General features: G+C 39.2%; 1 protein-coding gene across 1 annotated transcript; it reads left to right on the plus strand.

The window, feature by feature from the left end:
- Positions 1 to 265: 265 nt before the first annotated feature.
- On the plus strand, positions 266 to 21,464 carry LG06H12orf50 (linkage group 06 C12orf50 homolog). Its single transcript, XM_048502273.1, has 12 exons — positions 266 to 296; positions 817 to 936; positions 2,841 to 2,964; positions 6,318 to 6,476; positions 7,011 to 7,088; positions 7,187 to 7,300; positions 10,888 to 10,998; positions 13,647 to 13,754; positions 15,417 to 15,524; positions 15,881 to 16,084; positions 18,529 to 18,607; positions 21,428 to 21,464. The coding sequence occupies exons 1-12, from the start codon at positions 291 to 293 to the stop codon at positions 21,462 to 21,464; spliced, it is 1,248 nt and encodes a 415-aa protein (XP_048358230.1). The 5' UTR covers positions 266 to 290.
- Positions 21,465 to 21,952: the final 488 nt, after the last annotated feature.

A 21,952-nucleotide genomic window follows, 5' to 3' on the forward strand; every position in this document is an offset into this window, starting at 1 on the left:
TATCTTTTAAATATGTGCTTTATTTTAAAATGTACAAACAGCAGAGTGCTATTTACACTGAGGTAGGTTCTCTCACAGAATCCTGTCCAACTAAAAAAAAACTACAAAAATGTATGCCACCGGCACCCTGAACCTTTTTAATTTAAAGGAAAAGGAACAGAATTGTTCTCCCTCCTTTTATTGGTAAAAGATAGCTGCTGGAATAGAATCTTCTATGAGGAAAATGACTTGGGAAGAGCAACCACAGTGAAGGATGTCAGAACATCAGTGAAAACATAAAGTACAAGAAAATGAATGTAAGAAGGATTTATTTTAAATGCCAAGCTGGCATTTACTTGAGAAATGAAGCCTTGTTTAGCATCTGACTGGTGTTAGACAGCTTTTTCTGTGCCTTCCCATCTCTATGATGGGATATATCCAGTTGATGTTAATGAATGTGGTTTGTAACCTTTAAGCATATCCATCGAATCTTAAGACACAGTCCATTCTGCTCAGTTGAATGAAAGTTGTATTGAAACACTATTTGGAGACTGAGTCTGTTGTTATTAATGAGTTTCTTAATTTAAAGTAGTTTGCAATCATGCTCTTTTAGGTTCCATTTTTAAGGGGATTTTCTGCAGGAACTTCCTTAATTGTAATTAGATAATAATCCATGGATCATTTGAAGTATGCTCCCATTATAATATTACAGTGATTAATGGAGCCTTTTATAAAATTCATTTTAACAGACTATGAACAGTAAACTAAGTATATAGAATAGTATATACTGTGTAGTGTGGCTGAATTTTCAGACCTCTCTCTCTCTCTCTTGTTCAGGGATCAAAGTGCCGATTCCATCATTGTGAAAAAGCCACTGGCAGTGACACTGTGTGCTCATTATGGAGAGAGGGAAGATGTTCCCATCAACTTTGCAAATTTAGACATATGGAAATACAGGTAGAAAATGGCAAGCTCTTTGAAGTGTCCTTTCTTAAAGTAGAGTTGTTCTAATCCTTTATAGCTGTCTCTCAAATCTGGTTTTACAAAAATGACATCCTAGTTTTACATGATGTTCTCAAGACACCCACATACCAGCTTTGTAGATATTTGTACACCTAATTATTATCAACTAAAGATAGAACAGGTACACATCTTCTGAATGGTATCAAAAACTGTTTGACTGCCTTGAACCACTCTGTACTTTAATTCAACTTTCTGTTCTGTTCTTATAACCTTAATTTTATGACATGACAATGAAATGATTCTTTGTTTTATTGAAATGAAGAATACTTTATAGACCGAACACAAAGAAGAAAAATGAGCAGAGAAATCTTGAGTTATTAAGTTTTGTGGGAAAATTCTTATTAGTTTCAGAAGTCCAGCCAATTAAAAAACGTGATTTAAAGGAAACTAGAAGAAAGTATTGTCTTTCAAAAGATCACCTAGAAAGACAGCATGAATATTAACAGTGCAAAATATATAGTGGCAGTTTCTGTTTTAAAACTATCTTTGTAGCCAAATGGCCAAACTTTAATCTGTGCTGCTTAGCCCAGTGCAAAAATCACCCCGATCTATTTCAGAGAACACATTTTTAAGAGAGCTCTCATCTAGTTAAATAAATTTTAATCAAGTCATTGTATGTAGTCAGTGGTATAATCCTATGGTTTACATAGAAATAAGTTATTTCGTGTCCAGTGGGTTTTATTCCAAGATAAATACAGGGCTGCCATCCTGGGACTGGGTCTGTGGCTTGGGGGTGGGAGAGGTTGGAGAGGTGTGGCTTGGGGTAGAAGGGAAGGTGACAATAGGGGGAGGATGAAGAGGAGTGGCTTGGGGTGGGGGGAGGGTGGCAAGGTGAGGCTCGGGTTGGGGGAGGGTTGGTAGATGAGTATTAGGGCGAGGAGAGTTGGCAGGTTAGTATTGGGTGGGGGAGGGCGGCAAGGTGAGGCTTGGGGTGGTGGGAAGATTGGAAGGTGTAGCTAGGGGCAGGGGTCTGCAACCTGCGGCTCTCCAATTGGCCATGCTGGCAGGTGCTGATGGCAATTGTAGTCCATGAACATCTGGAGAGCCGCAGGTTGCAGACCCCTTGGGGTTGGTGAGGGTTGGTAGGTGAGTATTAGAATGGGGAGGGTTGGCAGGTTATTAAGATGGTGTTAAGGTTATTATTAAGGTGGTGGGAGGATGGCAAGGTGAGACTTGGGTTGTAGGGAGGGCTGGAAGGGGTGGGTAGGGATGGGGAAGGGGTGGAAGGGGTGGCTTGGGGTGGTGGAAGGTAGCAAAGTGAGTATTGGGCTGGGAGGAGGTGGCAAGGTGGGTGCTGGGGTGGGAGAGGGTGAAAAATTTGGATGGTTGGAGTGGGGGTGGGAGGGGTTTGCTGGGCCCCCGGAACAGTGGCTGCATGGACCCAGCTTGGGTGTTTGGGGAGGTGGGAGGACTTTGCTTGGCCTGTGGAGCAGTGGCTCTGTGGACCTGGCTTGAATGTTTGGGGTTGGGGAGAAAGTGGGAGGGCTTTGCTGGCCACAGAACAGATAGGTTTGGGAGGGGTTGGGCAGGACATGGGCCAGTGGGCATGCAGGACACACAAGTGTGTGTGTGTCCTGCATGGCAATAGGTTAAGGGTTCGTCTTCAAAGTTCCAACTCTTAGCCAATTATTTATGGTAGGATTGATTATCACAACTATTTTAATCCCATTTTTATGAATCTCTGTTTACATGTCTGGTATGTGTTGAAAAATGTCTGAGTCAGAGCCTTCGTAGACTTGTGTATTATATTTTCCATTGTGTGGATATATGGATGTTGATGTTCAGTTCATAATTTTATTTAATAGAATTTAAATGTGAAATAATTTGTTTTTCTGCAGCAGAAGTACGGCAGCATCTCATGTTTCTGGGAAACACAACCTTTAGGCTGCGTGAGGGTCAGTTGTGTCTTCCATCACAGGAAACCTCGTAATATAAATGGGCTTTTTTTGCCACCCAGTAGTGGTGAGTAAATATATTTGGGGGACTGAAACAGAAATGTTAAACATATTCTAGAAGTGGGCTTTTCCCGAGGTTGTAACTTTGATTTCAGAATGAGGTTATTATTTTGAAGGTTAATGTGTTTGGTCATAAATTAGAATTGGTAAATAATTTTGAATGATCACTTTGCTGGTGTAAATATAAACCCAGCTTCCTGACACCTGTCACTACAGAGTTTTTTGCCCTACCAAATCCATCAGTGACATCACTTCCATTTTTGCCACAAGCTACTTCAGTGTGCTGGTGTGATGCTGAGGCTCACCCCCATCCCCCATTTCCTTCTGCCAGTTCTTCAGGTACTTGGGAATAGCACAGTGTGCTGCCAGGTCTCCCACAATAGTGAGAGACCTGGCAGCTCAATTTCCCTTCCTGGGTCCAGTTTTTACTCCTTAGCCATTATTAAGCATGTTAGCAATGCAAATGTTAACTTTAGTCTGTATTATTTTTGCTCTTGCCTCGATATCCCTCTTCCAGCTAATTATAACACACAGCCCCAGCTCCTTATTATCCCATATAACAAAGGTGACATTTCAAGGGCCCTGAATCACACATCAAAATATGGCTCTCCCATTTTGGTTAAATAGGAACCCTGGCTAACCTTTTCATTGCTGATAGACTGTTTAAGTGGTATTAAAGTTTACAGAGGAGATTTGCTGAAGGAAAGGGAGTGACTAAATGATGAACATTTGCAAAGGTGTCTTTAAAGTCAACTATGACTGAAGGGGAATATACCTCTGTACCAACCATTAGATTAAAGCTGCCAAAAGAATTTTTGCAAGCCAGTAGTATACAAATTATACCATAATCCAGAGCCCAGATAAATATATTTATATGGCTTGGTTTGTTTACTTATGTAAACTTCCAGCTGTGGTAGTGTTGCCAGCTCAGAATGGGGTGGGGGGTGGGGGTGGAACCTGAGGAAGGCAGCATTTGGAGTGAAGGGACTTCAGTGGGGCAAAATGCCGTAAGAATCCACCTTCCAAAGCAGCCATTTTTTCCTAGTGAACTGATCTCAATTGCTTGAAGATTAATTGTGATCCCAGGAGACCTCCAGCTAGCACCTGGAGATCAGCAACCCTAAGCTATGGGCATTTTGCACTTCGACTTGGATCACATTTTATGTGGCAATAAGTTCTGTTGAAATTTACCGTACTTGCTGAAGAGAAGACATAATGCAAAGTTATAGTAATATCTTATTGGATAACTTTGGAACTATTCACATGAAGAAATGTGACGTCGGTAAGGGGTATTACATTACGTACTCATTTTAAAGAAATGTTCCAATATACAGTTCTCTCTGTGTGTATAGTGCTGTCCTGACCCATGGCAACCCCAGCAAGGGGCTTTCAAGGCAAGTGAGAAGTGGACATGGTTTGCATCACCTTCCTCTGCTGAGTCTTCCTTGCTGGTCTCCCTACCAAGTAATGACCCTATTTAGCTTCTGAGATCTGACCAGACTGGACTGTATGCTGTCATTTTGCCTCTTGATATACAGTCCTGTCTGCATGGAAAAATACATAAGGGGAATGTTGTGTTGGAACAGAATGGAGTGAGGGGAGTAATCCCAGACTCAGGTACTATACGGAAAGTCTACAAATGTCATATTTGTTCCCTGTAAACTTCAAGTAGACTTTTCATTCATAATGGATTCCCTTTGGAAAAAAGATTCTTTATTAGAGGTAGCTTTGGGAGAGAAAGGGAAGAGGTAGATGAGAAAGTGGAGATGGTTTAAAAGGTAAGGCTGTGGCAATGGCGGATAACTTAGTATCATCTAAGTCAAGGATCTCCAGGGAAAGCAGGCTACTGCATGTATTACTTTGACAACTGTCCATATTTTATGGAGTAGTTTGTGCAAAAAAAGATTAAGCAAACTATTCCATAAAACATGTATGCAGAGTTTGCAAAAGCATACCTGGCTAGTAAATGTCTGATATCTTCTACTGCACTCAGTTCCAATACTAACAAATTTTAAGAGATATAAGTCCTGATAAAGATCCCATTCTGACATTACTGGAACAAAGCAATGTTAAAATACTAGCCAGCCTAGGAAACAAAAAAGAAAATGAAAATGTTATATAAATGGCAATTATGTTATAGATTATGTTATTTGGATATGGCAAAAATTTAGACCAAAAATAGTCCCACAAATACCTCCTCTCCCTTCAGTTATTAGAGATGTATATTTTAAATTTTATACAAGTAATTTTGAAGAGTTAGGGAGTGGAAATAATGTGTTGATTTCATATGAGACTCTGCGGGAGAGGTGGTTGTATAATCACAGTTTATCAGTATTTGAAAAGAAAAGTTTTTAAAATGTTCAACTAAGAAAGAAAAATATTAACAAATGTAATCAGAGAAAAATGATATTTGGTAGAGACAAGAAATTACTGTATAGTATGTGTAATGTATCATTAGAACTGCATAGTAAACCTGTGAAAAATGTATGGGGAAATAGTTAAATAATTTAGAATATAAAGTTAACTTTATGTTTAATAAAGCTTCCACCATTTCCATATGTCTTATCATTTATGAAAACATTATGAAAAAGACTAATCTATGGCACTCCCTGCTACTAAATTGGCAAAAATGTATAGAACAATGAGTGGGAAATGTTGGTGGGATGAAGCCAAAGATGCCACTTTTTTCCATAGGTTGTAGAGATGTCCTTAAAGTAGTTAATATTGGTAAATGGTTGTAGTAGAAATAATCTCACTCAATAGAGATCTATAACTATCTATACACCACAGTCTTTAATTATGTAGTAAAAGTTCCAAATAGGTTTTGTTTCAAATGCAATCACAGTGCCCTGCATAGTTTCTGGATATTATTGGAGGAAAATATCTGAGCCAAGTACAAAGGAGTGGATGAAACACTTCAAAGAACTATTTAATACAATCAAGTTAATTTGTCTGCTAAAATTATGTGTGGAAATCAAAATTGCAACATATAGAGGAGCATAGTATTTAATATGTATATATCTTTACATTTTTATTTTTCCGATATACTGTAATTATACAAGGACTGTCCAGATGATAAAAAATAATGTTACAAATATAATAATCTTAGTAATGTACGTCTATAGCATGTACTATCTAAAACTATTCCTTTGCCTTTGATGTAGATTCGGGGATAGGGTGGTATATTAAATTAAAAAATATATAATAATAGTAATAGTAATAGTAATAGTAATAGTAATAGTAATAATAATAATAATAATAATAATAATAATAATAATAATAATAATAATAATAATAATAATAATAATATGCTTTGGCTGTTATTGTGCAACCATTTTATACTAAAGTTCCTCCCTACAGAACCAGCATTACAAAGGGAAGTTCAGGAAGGGATTTTGCATCCTACCACAAACCAAGATTCCACAAAAGGTCAAGAAACCATATTAAGACCTATTCATCCACCACTGATTATTATCATCAATCTTGAGGATGAAGAAGAGGAGGAACAGGATGAGAAATGTGAGTAGTTTCCAGATATTAATATTTGCATACATAACAATTCTAGCAGCCCAGTTCATTGGCATCAGAGGTTGTTAGGTTGGGAATCTTTCAGAGCACTAAGCCTTGACTGAAAGGGGGAAATAGTGGATCACTCTCACATTTCTTAATGGGAGGGGCTCTAGGAAGAAGTGAAGGAAATAGAATGTGCAAGACAATCATGCTTCAAGCCCCACAGAAGCCATTCAACATTGCAGTGACACTTTCCTACTAGTTTTAAATATGCTTTTGTAGGGACTACAAAAAAGTTGAATTTAGTTCCCTCCAGTGTATCTGCACTTTCAACTTTATACATACCGGTAATTTTAAAAACAGAATGCTGGGATTCTCTGGCCTCTTTCTTCACAATTATAAACCATTGTATGTCACCGGATGCAATTCTATTATAATTTGCATTGTGAGTACAGTTGCACTGCAATTTTAATTTCTGTGGTGCAGTAAGAAATCTAGAAGACTCTTTACTGAAAAATAATTTTTTTGAAATGTTTCTTGCAGATGCATCTTACTTATTGTCTAAGACTCCAGAAGATATAGAGGAAGAGAAGGCAATAAAAGAGATGTGTTATAAATCTGGTGAGATTCTCACTATTGATTCTTAAATAAATAAATACATACATGAATCATTATTGTACATAATGATTTTTATTTTTTTCTTCCTGGTGGTGGGTCAGGAGAATACTACAGAATTCAGACTTCTCAGGAACACCATTTAACAAAAAATGTACCTTCAGTACTGGAGAAAGAGCTCTTGAAACCAATGGAAACTGGCAGAGATTTACAAGAAGGCAAGGACTTGAGTTTTTAATTTCAGAGTCTCCGGCTTCCTTTTTTTAAAAAAGTGTTTACTTAAAAATATGGATATGTAAAATGTCTACTAGCCAAACCAGAAGTGATTCTGTGAGTTTCCTGAATAGGGCTTTTAGCATTCTTCCTTTAAATAATAGAGGCATGGGGGCCTGATTTGGATTGGAATAGTAGCATGAGAAAAGGAAGAGGGGGTACAAGACTTCACTGTGTTTTATTTTTCCATATCTGCATGTTTCCTAAACAAGTCAAAATAGGGAAAATGGCAGGAGAGGAACACCCCTTCTTATGCCATACTCCTGATCTGAATCAGGGCCTTATGCGCTTGTTCTTTTAAGATGGGGAAAAACATCTAAGAGCTCAATTCATGGAACTCAAAATCACATCAGGTCCAGTCCACAGTGGCTTATGGTTCTTATGCTGGACTTCTGGTATGAAAGAGGAGTGTATAATACAAATTCCAGAGAAGCAGTCATATAAGTCTGTTGGAGCAAAGCCAAGTATCTTGTTTCACCTTTACAGAGGCATAAACTTTCATGAGCCAGATCCCTCTTCATCAGATGCATGAAGTGTTTTTCTTAAAAGGTGCCTTAACGTAAACAAAAATATTTATGTAAACAAAAATTTTGAACAGACACTCTAGTATGAAGCTGCTGAGTTGAAACGGACACTGTCAAGTTTGAGCTCAACAAGAACTGGAAGTTGTTAGCTTCTTAGAGAAAGTAATCAACCCTTCTTACAACTTCCTGTAGAATCATAGAGTAGGAAGGGACCATACAGGACATCTTGTCCAACCCCCTGCTAAATGCAGGATCAGCCTAAAGCATCCCTGACAAGTATTTATCAAATCACTGATTGAAGACTGCCAGTGAGAGGGAGCTCACCAGCTCCCTGGGCATCTGATTGCACTGCTGAACAACTCTTACTGTAATAGTATTTTTCCTAGTATCCAGCTAATACCTTTCCATCCATAATTTAAACCCACTATTGCAAGTCTATTTTGCTGCCGACAGGAACAGCTCCCTGTCCTCTTCTGACAGCCCTTCAAATAATTAAAGACAGCAGTCATGTCACATCTTCCTCAACCTTCTCTTTTCTAGACTGAACATTCCCAAGTCCCTCAGCCTTTCCTCATAGGACTTGGTCTTCAGGAATATATCTTTCCTCTTGCTTTGCCAGTTCATCCCCACTTATAAGTGGTGCATACCCGCTATAATTTGATTTCTTACTCTTCTGACTGGATTTTGTTTTCTTTTGTCTTTGCAATCTCATGTAACACACCTTCTTCAATTGGTACCCACATGCGTCACGCTCTCACCCCAAATGAATATACTTCATGCAGGCTCTGGCTCATTTGTACCATAATTCCTGTTGACATGATTAAGAGCCTTTTGATCTCCACTGGCTCCTCAGGCACAGATACTGTAATAAAGCATTTGTGCTTGGTTTCATAACTTTCACAACCACTGTATGCCATCACTCATCTGCCACTTGAGGCAAAAAGAGCCAAAGTTTACACATCTCCTTTGGTTATAAAATGCAAATTGCAAGCTTGTGCAGCCTCAATGTACCTCTTGGCCATGCAGGGAAGTAGCAGATTTGACCCATCAACCTGCAGTGTTTCAGTAAGCAAAACAAGTTTCCTTCCTTTGTTACTAGCCATTTTAAAGGGGAAAAGGTGAGTTTGAAGGACTCAGCTTTTTCTTTTTAAAAATGCGAGCAGAAATTAAAGGATTAGAACTCTTCTTCTCAGACAAAATACGACTTCATGAGTACGCAGTTAGAATTTTATATCCAGAGGGAGATGTGTGATATTTGTCCTGTTGGAGTCCTTGGAAAGATTCCATACAAAGAAGTGGAAGCATAATGATTTGTTGATATGCCTTGGTTAAAACTATTTTTTATATCCCAATGATTTTACTTTATGTATTGTTGAAGGCTTTCATGGCCGGAATCACTGGAGTGTTGTGGGGTTTCCGGGCTGTATGGCCATGTTCCAGTAGCATTTTCTCCTGACGTTTCACCTGCATCTGTGCCTGGCATCTTCAGAGGATTCTGATTTTACTTTAATTTTTTATACTTTAATCAGATTTTACTTTAATTTGCAAAGAGTATAAGGATTATTGCCGCACTTTTAAATTAATTGTTTTATGTTATCTCTACAGTTGCCTGTAGCATTAATGAGAAAATTGCTAAGTATCATTTCTTATTTGGGTGTGGGGGGATTTAGAACTATTTTTCACTTTACAAAGATGATAATTTGCTTTTATGTTTGTAATTTTCTAATAGTGGTGCTGTAATTATCACAGAAATGAAAAAGAATGGTTCTGCTAAGTGAAAACCAGTACTTAATTGTGTTCTCCTTTTCAAACAAGGACAGATAATTAACAGTTGAGTCATAAATGCCATAACTGGCCATAGAAGAGAAAGTAATAAAATGTTGAAGAAGCTAGTAACAAAATGAAAGGAAAAATAGCAAAAGGACAGTAGCCCTGAGAAACCTCAGTAACATTTTGATTCTCCACATATGACTGGCTGATGCTGCATTTACTTTACCTGTTTTTTTTTTAAGAATAATCACAGATCAGGATTAAAAAAGATTGAATGACTGCAACAAGTTTTTCAACTTCCAGGTGTGCTGGAGGAGTTTTCCTGGAATTACAACTGATTTTGAGATCATAGAGATTACTATCTAGAGAAAAGGGAAGCTTCCAAGGGTAGACTCTATGGTATCACATCCCTATTGAGCTCCCTCCTCAAACTCTGCCTTTTCTAGGTACCCCTCTCAAATCTTCCTAGAATTATCCAAGATGGAGTTGGCAACCCTATGAGTAGTCAATAATATGTGAATTTCTCTATTAAAACCAATTGAACAAATCAAGGCAATTTCAGGCACACTGACAACCTATGAGTAGTTTATTGAGATTAGGTCCACAGGCTCTACATGAAGAACCCCCCCCCACACACACACATTTTAATTATTTATATGATATTTATAATTTTAATCATAATTCTGTGTTATTGTTGTTGTTGTGACTTATTAGATTTCATAGACTGCCAATCCCCCAAAGGGCTTTGGGTGGTGTACAATAGCAACACTACAACAATAAAATACAAATATACAAAGTACAATACAGAATATATATATATATATATACAGAATATATATATATATTCAGAATATATATATAAATATTCAAAAACATTTAACATTCTGATGCCTCAATTAATGTAATTTTATTGGTATCTATTTTTATTTTTGAAATTTACCAATGGCTGCTGCATTTCCCACCCTAGACTTATACTCGAGTCAATACGTTTTCCCAGTTTTTTGTGGTAAAATTAGGTGCCTCGACTTATATTTGGGTCAACTTATACACGAGTATATACGGGTACTTCCATATTGCAGAGGTGGTGGTAGGGTTGAGGGTAATAGGGTAATCCTTTGCATACTACCTTGTGCTTACTCTGTGTCTGAGGTGGAGTTTTATACATTGTCTGATGCTGTGCAATGAACATCAGAAAAACTCCCCCAACTTTATTGATTTTTTATTTCTCGTCCTCCTAGGTGATGGTGTTGCAGTTCCATCAAATTTTAATATTTTAGAAAGACAAATAGAGATAATGGCGTCTCTAGACAGTAATGCTAGATCCAATCTGAGTGTCTTTGAAAATGGAGGTAAATAAATTTGCATCATTAAAATTCTGTTAACACACAATGAAGTGAATGTCTGTGTAAGTAGAGCATGCTCAATGTTGTTAAAAGCCCAAGCTCTTCTGAGTCTCAAGATTACACAGTGAAAGCCAATGTGGTCAATAGAATGGAAAACCCAATTAGCAATATAATTAGGATTGTGGAAATTAAAACCTGGAGCAAAGTTGAAACAACTCATGAGCATTAACATGTCATATTAAATGATGAACCAATTGCATAATAGGATCACACAAACACAAAGATGAATGTGTGCCTGACCTCAATTGCCCAGCCTAGCCTAATTTCTCAGATCTCAGAAGCTAAGCATTTTTGGCTGAGGTGAGTATTTGGATAGGAGACCACCAAAGAAGTCTATACCCACCCTAGATATGCACAGATAGGTAATTGAGGGGATGTAGGGTTGAATATAACAAAAACAACAACACCTTGTCATTATAACTCTGAGAACCCAGAAAGCTGCAGGTGGCACCAGCCATTATCTCTATATATAAAAAGCTAACAGTGTTTTTGTTGATGATAGTATACCTCAGTAACTGCTGGGCCAATTCCTCTGAAAATTCCAAGCCACTATAGTCAGCCAGGCGAGAGTGTTTTTAGATGTTCACATATTTGAAATTTCACACCTGGCCCAGGTAAAACGCCTTTTTCTGGCGCTCCATGGTGAAGGACATGCAGCTGCCTGTGTGTAACTGTCACCCTTAGAATGTTCGTGCTGCTTAGAATGTTCGCTCAGATGGCCAGATAGGAGCAGTGAACAAAGTACATAGGCAGTAACTCGAGTGGAAGTGAAACACATACACACACATACACACGAGGGAGAGGGAAGGGAGGGAGAGAGAGAGGTGGCATGCAAGGGAAGAGAGGAGGGAGAGGAAAGGGACGGAGGGGGAGGCATGCAAGGGAAGAGAAGTGAGAGAGGGGAGAGAGTGAGGGGCGACATGCAAGGGAAGGGAGGGAGGGGCCAGGCACCCTAGATTCCCTGAAGACTGCAGTTACAGTTAAGAAAACCAGGCACGCATTACTCAGGAGTAATGGCTTCGGTACAGCAACCATGACATACCACTTTGAGATGGCTCGTTCGCCCCTCAGAAGGGTTTCCTCAGAAGCGACACCCACATTGCCACCAACCAAACTTACTCCCAGGTAAAGGATCATGACCAGCCAGCCTAGATGTGTGGGAGGTGTGCCTTTCCATTCCCTCACCCCAAGGAATGCGGGCACACACATCACTGACATCGCACAGTATCAGGCTGCGTGTTTGCATGAGCACGTACTGCTGGCCTCTGCAATTGATTTGCTGCTACTGTTCCTTTCCCATTTCACAACAATAAGCCACAGCAACGCACGGCCAGGCCCCGCTAGTTGGGAAATAATAATATCTTTGAGTGATCTACTTGTAGGGGTGCATTTGTTGAAAATGGCACCCAGGGCAAGGACTACAGATCACCCACTGTCAAAATCTACATGGAGTTTAGGGGCATGTGCCTGGACTTGGCTGGATCAAACTTTAAAATGTAGGCTCTGAGCCTGCAGTTTAAAGCTCAACCCAGCTAGGCTGAGCTCAGAGTCAAACTGAGTGCTATGTCTGACCAGCTTGAGATTTATACTGCTGGCTCCCCACAAGCTCCACCTGACCTTCAGAGGTAGAGCTTAGAAGATGGAGGCAGCAGTATCAAGCTGAAGCCAGTTAGATCCATTACTGGACACTGGGCTCAGCCTGACTTGAGGTCTGCAGTTTAAAGCTCAACCTGGCCACCTGATCCTATTATTGAACAGGCATGCCCTGCCCCCAAACTCTATGTGCATTTTGGGGATGGGACACATTCACTTCTAGAGGCTCTGGAACATGGGCTGGCACCCCTTAAGGAGTGGCACCCAGGGCACATGCACTGCCCTGCCCCACCCTAGCATTCTGCTGTGGACAAAAGAATCAGATTGATATGAAACTGCCTTTTTACTAAAGAAAATATAGCTTCTTCTGTGCTTCTAATGTTGGCAAATATTTTGGTAGGTTTTAATCCAATTGCACAGGCTAAAATGACCATAGAGCTCTAGAAGAACACTTGTAGAAGGGAAATCTGCTGCTGTGCCTGCCAGAGAAACATTCCAACCCTATGCTAAGTTACCATGTGCAGAGTCATAGGATGAGACCCTTGGGATTTGCTAGTTCGACTAACTTTGGTTCTGCATTTTTAAAAGTCCATTTGTCTTTATAATCATGAAAACATATGCTAAAAGCATGTATCTTAATATAGACACTTGAAGCACCAGCATGGTGTAGTGGTTAAGAGCAGGTGGACTCTAATCTGCAGAACTGAGTTTGATTCCCTGCTCCTCCACCTGAGTGGCAGAGCCTTATCTGATAAACCAGATTTGTTTCCCCTCTGCTACATTCCTGCTGGGTGACCTTGAGCTAGTCACAGTTCTTCAGAACTCTCCCAGCCCCACCTACCTCACAGGGTGTCTGTTGTGGGGACAGGAAGGGCAAGGAGTTTGTAAGCCCCTTTGAGTTTCCTTACAGTGGAGTATAAATCCGAGCTACTTCTCCTCCTGCTCTACTTCTTCCTCTTCTTCTTCCTCTTGTCACTGTGGTGTTTTGTTTCTCTCCGCAGGAGGTGATTGTTATTTGCCACAAAGAAGTTTATTCATTGGAGGGATACAAAGCAAAGTGTTCAGTTCAGAAAAAGGATTTACAATGCTGAAGTGTTCAAGCATTAAAGGTGTTCATTTCTCATTTTTTAAAATATGGAAATATGTGTTGGGTGTCATTAAAAAAAGACCTGTGCTTGCAAGGGGTTTGTGGGGGGGGGGGGAGTTGTTTTTCTCTGATTGCCTCATCTCACAGCAGCCCTTCAGCTCTCCTCTTGGGAACAGCAGGGAGTGTATGGCAGAGAAATTGCGCTTCTATGTACAGAACTCCTTCTTTACATGGAAATCTTAAATGGGATCTGACACAGATTTATTTCTTTTTGCAATATGAGCATTTTGGCATGGTAGCCATATGATTTATCAGTATTATGTGCCAGAGTCTCCAACTTTACTATTGGTTTATTTCATTCTCTTATCAAAGTTAACACTTAGCTATAGCATATTCTTTGGTGTCCACATAAGCATGTTTCTAATTCTGATACAGCAGGATCAGCTTGTTAATCATTCTGATCATTTTTACTGTTCTGTGACATAATGAATCATTTCAATTTCCCAAGGGCCAAGTAAATGTTTGTTGCACTGAGCAACTTGTCAGCTGAAGTCTGTATTACACAGCAGGTCCCTTTCATAGCACATTTAAATGCATCAGCTGGATGTTTGACATATTGGCATTTTTACAACAACTAGTCACCGAAGGAGTTCTATATCAACATAAATGGCTGTTTGAAAGCATAGTATTTCCTCAAGTTCAGTCATTCAAAAATACCTTGTGTAGTCATGCAACCGAAAGGATTCCAAGGAAATCAGGCATTGACAGGAACATCTAATCCTATGTGCTAGGTCCCAGTTGTGTAATACTCAGAACATCCTGCCTCATTTTAATGTATGTAATTGAAATGTCCCCTCTCTATTGGGTGAGCTGCTGTTTCCAATGGCTTCAGTGGCAACAACTGCACTGGGACTGTGCAGCTGAGGCATCTCTGTGTTGTGTGTTGTCACTCCAACCCCTCATGGCCCAAAAACATAAATCCCATATTGTAGCCGATTGGGAATCGCTAATAGAGTCATCCCAAACAAACGACACAAGGAAATTCTGGTCAATAATAAACAGGTTGTATATTGTCTCTGAGTTGGTTTGCATACTCACCCATCCTAGGATGATGCTTGTATGTGGAATAGCCTTGGAAGTTAGGGCCAAAGTATACATTACATAGCAGAACTACTATTAGATCTCCCAGTTTTTTATTTTTCCTTAGAACCAGTCAAGGGGAGGCTCTGAATTTGTTCACAACAGTGGTTCTGAGGGGAAAAAAGTGTTTAATACTTTCTGTGTTTCCTAGTTTAGATCAGTGGGTTGGATCCAGACAGTTTTGTCACTCAATTTAATCTAATACCTCTCATTAATACTACCCCAATTGCATGTATCTTTTGTCAGTGGAGGTCTCATGACCCTAATCTTAGCCTTTTAGGTGGGCAAAGGCGACCATCCCCTCCCTTCTTCTCCACCAGAAAACCTGGTTGGATCCTACTCATTATACTGAAGCTACTGTAAGTTCCAGTAGGTTTAGGGAACCCTTATTTTCCCTGACCGCGACCTAATCGTAGGTTTGGAAAAGGGAAGATGGAGCTCATGGAAAAAAATCAAACATGGTGATAGCAAGGATCAAAAACAAGATAAGAGGCCTTAACTATTCTCTCAGAAATAAATAGCAGGACTTGTTTGTTTTCTTTAGCTACAAGCCATGCTGAAGGGATAAAAAAGCATCATTTTAAAGGAGTGAGAAAAAAGAAGTGGATGTCTGAAGAACCCAAAAATCTATCTGCCCCATTAACAGGAAAAGGTATTTTGAGAAACATATTTAGTAGGTTCAAAAAATGACATGAGTTATAACTCCCAACAATATGAGCGGCTACAGTCTGTACACAATATCAAAAGATATTCAACACTGTAACCAGCTTACATGCAGAATAAAAGTGGATCATTATATTATACAGATCCATTTTTATTCTGCATGTAGCCTGGTTACAGTGTTGAGACATTTTGATAATGAGTAATAATTCACCTGGTTTATCATCAGAGGTTTTCAATTAAGAGGGGAGCTGTATTTTTGGATCTTGTATCTTTTTTCATTCTTATATGTGTTGAATGCTGAATAACTTAATCTGGGGATCTTGATTCTTATATTATTTTTTGCAGCAACACATACTTCAAATCCTAAAGGTAAAGGGAATTGCCATCAAATTGATCAAAGAAAGAATGCTGAGAATACTTCTTATGTTCCTTCTCAGAGAGCCAATGTGAGAAGCATTTCCCTGAGTTCTTCAGTGGCTAGAAGTTCACCAAATCTTACCTATGATAAAGTTAGTCCCACCAAGGAGTCCAAGATTAATTTACCTGCTGGTAGGCATCTAGTTTCTTTGGATTTCTTCCTGATATGGTATGTGGAAACTTATTATTCATGATTTTGATGCTTTGACTCCCAGTAACCGAAAAGCCCTGCTAAGATGAGGGAAGTCTTCCTTCAGCAGAGCTGTGTTTCTTAGATCAGAATAAAGTGATTCATTTAGTGGGAAGGAGTTGATATTGCTAATCCAATAACATTATCTACTATTACATGAAATTAAAATTTGAAAAATGCAGTGGAGCATTAGGGCAAATTCTACCACATCTTACCACATCACTGAGCACTGAAGCCTTCCTCCAGTTTATGTGGCCCTTCTTCCAACCAAAGAGCCCCTTAAGGTGGAATAAGGTTGCTCCTTGTTTTTATGCTGCTTGTTTTTATGCAAAGTTAATAGCAGAATATTTTTTCTTGGTATAAAGATTCTGGATGTGATTAATTCTATGATTTTAATGTACTGTGATGCCTTTGAAAAGAAGCACCAATATTGTGTCTTTAAATCTGCTACATTTGTGCCATTACATCATGTTGATCTCAGTATCTTGGTTTTCAAGACTCATGGAAAACACCATATTCTACATTTTTAATGTTAAAAAATCTATAGTCCAAGTATAGCAAAAAAGGCTGTATGTTACAGACCATATATGTATTGAAAGCTGTATCTCTTCATAGGAACAAGAAAACATGGACAAAAATTATATCTAATCCAAAAAGAAGATCAGAACAGGAAACTCACAATAAAAAGAACAATCTGTCTAATCAACATCTGCATAACAGGCACAAAAAAGGAAGGAAAAATGCAGAAGGGATATATATATAAATAAACATGTATTCAGTAATATAACAAATATAACAACAATTCCCATCAACATGAAATAAAACAATGTGAACCAATACAAGTTAATAAAAGTAAATATGTGCAGTTCATTAGTATTTTTTATTTTTCTTCAAGATTAGATATAGAGTACGAGAGTATGCAGATTACCTGATGAGTAAGGTGTTTTCCCCATGGCCTATATATTATGGGATAAGGAAGTGAACCATCCCGGTTCGGCCAAGACTTCCGCAGGCTTCTGGGTCTAACTTGGCCCCGCCCCATGAGATTTCCCTTATCCCACGCCTTTCAAAAAACTATAAAATTGGTGGGGTTTTTTTAAAAAAACCATGCCTCTCCCACTCCCATGCAAACACCGCCATGCATAATCACCTGGAGTTCTTCCTCCTGGCCTGAACGCACTGACAGGCTGCCGTGCAAAGGGAGGAACCAAGATGGAAACATCCTGGTATGTATGATCCGTTTTTCCCCCGGGATGTTTTGGCCTTGGGGAAAATGCCTAAGATTGGACATTGAAACTATATTACATTTGCCTATATTACAGTTTTCTGACTGCAATTCACAATGTCAAAAAAATTTTTCTTCATCTTTATTTGTTTTGTTGGGGGGTTTATTGCACATATTCACTTTTATTAAGTTATATTGGTTCACAATGTTGTATTTCATGTTGGTAGGAATTGTTGTTTTATTTGTTATATTACTGAATACGTACGTATGTACGTACACACACACACACACACACACACACACACACACACATATCTTTTGCATTTTTCTGTCCTTTTTTGTGCCAGTTATGCAGATGTTGATCAGATAGTTTTTTTATTACAAAAATTATATCCCCTGAAATAGCAATTAAGTTCTAGGTACAATGATCATCTGAATTAAAATAGTAATTTTCTTTATTGCATGCCATGTTATCCATGTTTGCCAGGATTTTAAAGAAAAATATACATGGTTAAACATGCATTTTGCAGGATTAGAACTTACTGAACAAATGTTAAATCCTAATTTTTTAAAAACAATTTGTTTCATGCAATTTATTTTAATACATGCCCTAGCCTGGATGTCCTAAATTAGCCTGATCTTGTCAGATCTCAGAAGCTAAGCAGGGTTGGCCCTGGTTACTATTTGGATGGGAGATCCCCAAGGAAGATCAGGGTTGCTGCTCAGAGGCAGGCAATAGCAAACCCAACTCTGGGCTTCTCTTGCCTTGAAAATGCCATGAGGGGCAGCCATAACTCAGCTGCAGCTTGACAGCATTTTCCACTACTACAGTTTTAATACAAATTATTTCACAAAATGAATCCTGTAGATGTATAACCGTTTACTAATTAATACCTTCCATCCATGTTTTCCCCTTCTGTCCCATCTGTTTTTTTTTACTTAATTCTGCCCAGGTGGCAAAGTGTTTGAGTATTGCAGCTAATTTTTCACATCTAATTAATACATATTCCTCTGGGGTTAAAATATTGTGCAAAGTAATTTGCAATTCCTGTGATGTCAGGTATGTCTGACAGAGTGTATATTTTTTTTAAAAAAAAAATTACAGTGGCAGAAATAGAACTGCAGATGAAAATGTAAAGCAAGCTGTATTTTTCTTTACAGAGAGATGTACATCGGCATATAATTCACTAGCATGGAGAAAAAGAAATCCGCACACTAAAGTATACACAAAAGCTGAAAAAAATGCGATTTCCAGAGGTATTTACATAGCACTTTCAGTAATTTATTAATTATAAAGAAGTTACTAATTATAATTGAACTGTTTTAAAGAAGGGCAAAAAAGAAATGTCACATGAGAATAATGTTAGTGAAGGTTTTAGAGAGGTAATTTGTTATTATGTAGATAAATTTTGCTTTTTGTATTGTTGGTGGATAGAAGGTGACAACATGGAAAATGTTAAAGCAAATGCTTTTGTGCCACAGACTGCTCTGAGGAAGGATCAGAACCCTCAGACATGAGATCTACTGGCAAATAGATTTCGTTCCAGCCTTTCCTTACTTTGGCCGTTTCCGCACAGCCACGCTTGGGGGGGTGTTGGCGCATACGATGCCGACACCCCCCCTCCGGGACCAGTAGGGGCGGGGAAGATGGCGCAGCGCTGTGCCGTCGCCTGAACACCTTCCCTTCCCTCTGACCTTCCGGCGCGTCCTTAACTTAGCCAGCCTGTCTAAGGCCCTTTCCGCACGGGCCAAAAACAGTGCCCTAGGGACAGCAAAAACGCCGTCCCTAAGGAGCTGTTCACATGGGGGCGCTGCTGCTCCCCCCAGCGGCGCGAAGCCGCTGTTTCCCAACCTCGCTCCCTGAGTGAGGTTTCGAGACTCAGCGGCTTCCGAAGCCCTACTACCATTAATGAACAACCAGCTTAGCAAAGCAGCTGGAAGCGCCATCCCCTTTCGAGCATGCCACCTTTCCTTCCAACCTTCCGGCGCGTCGTCCAGGCCAGGGGACATGCCCCCCCTGCCCTGCACGACAGCTCTGGAGTCGCAATTCACCAGAATCACAAGGAAAAGAAAAGCAATATTTTTCTAACTCCATTATGCATATGCTATGTGCTGATCTGATGGAAAGGAGAGGAGAAGCCTCTCCTTTATCCTGCACTGAGTTTTCTTTTTATCTAATTTTGTTAATAAGAAGAAGAGTTTGGATTTATATCCCCCCTTTCTCTCCTGCAAGGAGACTCAAAGGGATTTACAATCTCCTTTCCCTTCTCCCACCCCACCCACAAACACCCTATGATGTAGGTTGGGCTGAGAGAGCTCCGAAGAACTGTGACTAGCCCAAGGTCACCCAGCTGGCATGTGTTGGAGTGCACAAGCTAATCTGGTTCACCAGATATGCCTCCACAGCTCAAGTGGCAGAGCGGGGAATCAAACCCAGTTCTCCAGATTAGAGTGCACCTGCTCTTAACCACCACGCTGGCTCTCAAGCATGACCAAACTTGATTTTTGTAACTGGGTTAGGAACCATAAAACCTGTTTGAGGGACTATTTACATCAATCAATTCTCAGGGCCTTATGCCACCTGGGAGGTACTTAGTACTTTGTTAGTAATATGAGGATTCCAGTCAATTAGAAGATATGTAAGAGTGATCTTTAAATTTGTATAAAGGAGAGTTAATTAGTTCCTCAACTCAGTATGAAAATTACAGTAAAGCAAAACATGAGATTAAAAATTCATTCTCTTCTCCTCCACATGTGTAATTTATTTATTTAAAACAGCATTGATAAAGGAACATTCTGGTTAAACAACCAGTTTTCTCTTGCAGTAGAGTTTTTCGACTGAAATAGCCACACACAATGGAATGTATATTCTAATGGGGCTTTTTCTTACTTTCTCTATGTTGACTCTAACCACTGTATGGAATCATATAGACATTCATCATTATCTACCTACCTTGACAATATTAAAACCACTCTGCAACTTCATTCAAAGTTAATTACAGTTAACTGAACATAATTATTCAGCATGCTATTGTATAATAGCATGCTATTGTATAATAGCATGTATAATAGCATGTATAATATAACCACACTGGGTGGTTTCTCTACTGAATAGTGTTTCGAAGAGTTCTCTGATCAGTGGATATCAATTCTAATTAAAAGGGCTTAGAGATGGGCGCTAGTGTATTTTTCAAACCTTGGTGAAATTCCATTTACTCAGGAAAACCACAACCTCTTTATTCTAGAGTACTCCTCTTATTCCAGATGGTATCAGTATGATTCAGCAGTTACTTATAAACCATGAAGCTCTGGCAACCATAATTAGTTTTGAAAGTGTGGTTTAAAGAAGGGCAGAAACAGCAATAGCTTCTACTAATTAAAGCTAAGTAGGGCAACTAATTATTGCTGCCAGAGTTTCATGGTTTATAAATGACTGCACAAATCTTGCTGAATCACATACGCTACCATTCACTTATTCTAGTGCTGCTCCAGTAAGTGTAATCGAATTACATCTACTAGTATATTTCTGGGCTTAAATTGTCATCAAGGTAATTGATTTAACGAAGGAAGGAAAATGTGGAACACTTTGATTAGCTGGTTTCTTGCCACCATCAGAGTCAGCACAGGGGAAGGGATGAGAGGATGGTCATGGCCACACTTGGGACCATCGAGTCCTAACCTACTGTTCTAATGCTACTGCCCATAGCCTTACTATTTTCTTATGAGCTGGCTGGGTGTGAGTTAGTCTGGACCAGAGGGAAGAGGGGTCTGTCCTCTACTTTGCCCCAGGTGACCCTGTTCCCAGGCTGATCTGCAGCCAGCTGCTTCTCAAGAGGGCTAAGACAGGCCCAGCACTCATTGCCTTCTTACAGTGAACGATGATACCAAAGCAGCAGCAGAAGTGCCAGAGGCAGCAGTATAGAGGGAGTATTTTAGAAGGCTGGGGGTTGCCATCCAAGTCATTGATTAACTAAGGAAGTGTAATGTGGAATACCTTAAGACAGTAGTTTTAATATTCTGTGTGCCTACGTTTACATTAAGTTTTCAAACTTGCACGTGTGTTATTTTCAGAGCCTAGAAGAAATGGAAGCAGATAAAAAAGTCGGTTTGAAAGAGAGGGAAGATAAGAAAGAATGTGATGTTCTTGTTATAGTTTTACCATCAAAAGAAGGGAAATAATAATTCCGAGACCATGGTCACATTGACCCAAGAGCCAAACATGATAAGAATACATCGCAGAACGTGCAGAGCCGCTAAAACATATACATTAAAGTATGTAAATAAGACATATGTTTCTGAATTTCTTTTGCTAATGGAGTTCAATATTGCTTAAGAGTTTAACTGTTTCAAATATTTAATAATGTCATAAAGCCTTGATCTAATCTTTTTAAATAAAACATTTTTAGAGGACTCCATTCCAGCCAATTCAGAGTATAGTACTGGTAAGTTTTTAGACGTCGTAATTTTGATCTTCTGTATTTTGAAGCAGAAACTGATTTCCCCACTTTTTATCAGTTATATAGGCATGTTGGCATACACTGATGTCTGCACAAGCAGGTGCATTCTGCATTATGAGAGAAGAATG

This window comes from Sphaerodactylus townsendi, linkage group LG06, assembly GCF_021028975.2.
Source record: "Sphaerodactylus townsendi isolate TG3544 linkage group LG06, MPM_Stown_v2.3, whole genome shotgun sequence".
NCBI classification, from domain to species: Eukaryota; Metazoa; Chordata; class Lepidosauria; order Squamata; family Sphaerodactylidae; genus Sphaerodactylus; species Sphaerodactylus townsendi.

What these genes read in the sequence shown, in the direction of transcription:
- LG06H12orf50 (XM_048502273.1), top strand. An exon ending in GGAGGAACAGGATGAGAAAT is followed by an intron (nt 6,477 to 7,010) that starts GTGAGTAGTTTC and finishes TGTTTCTTGCAG; the next exon opens with ATGCATCTTACTTATTGTCT. An exon ending in GTATACACAAAAGCTGAAAA is followed by an intron (nt 18,608 to 21,427) that starts AAATGCGATTTC and finishes ACTTGCACGTGT; the next exon opens with GTTATTTTCAGAGCCTAGAA.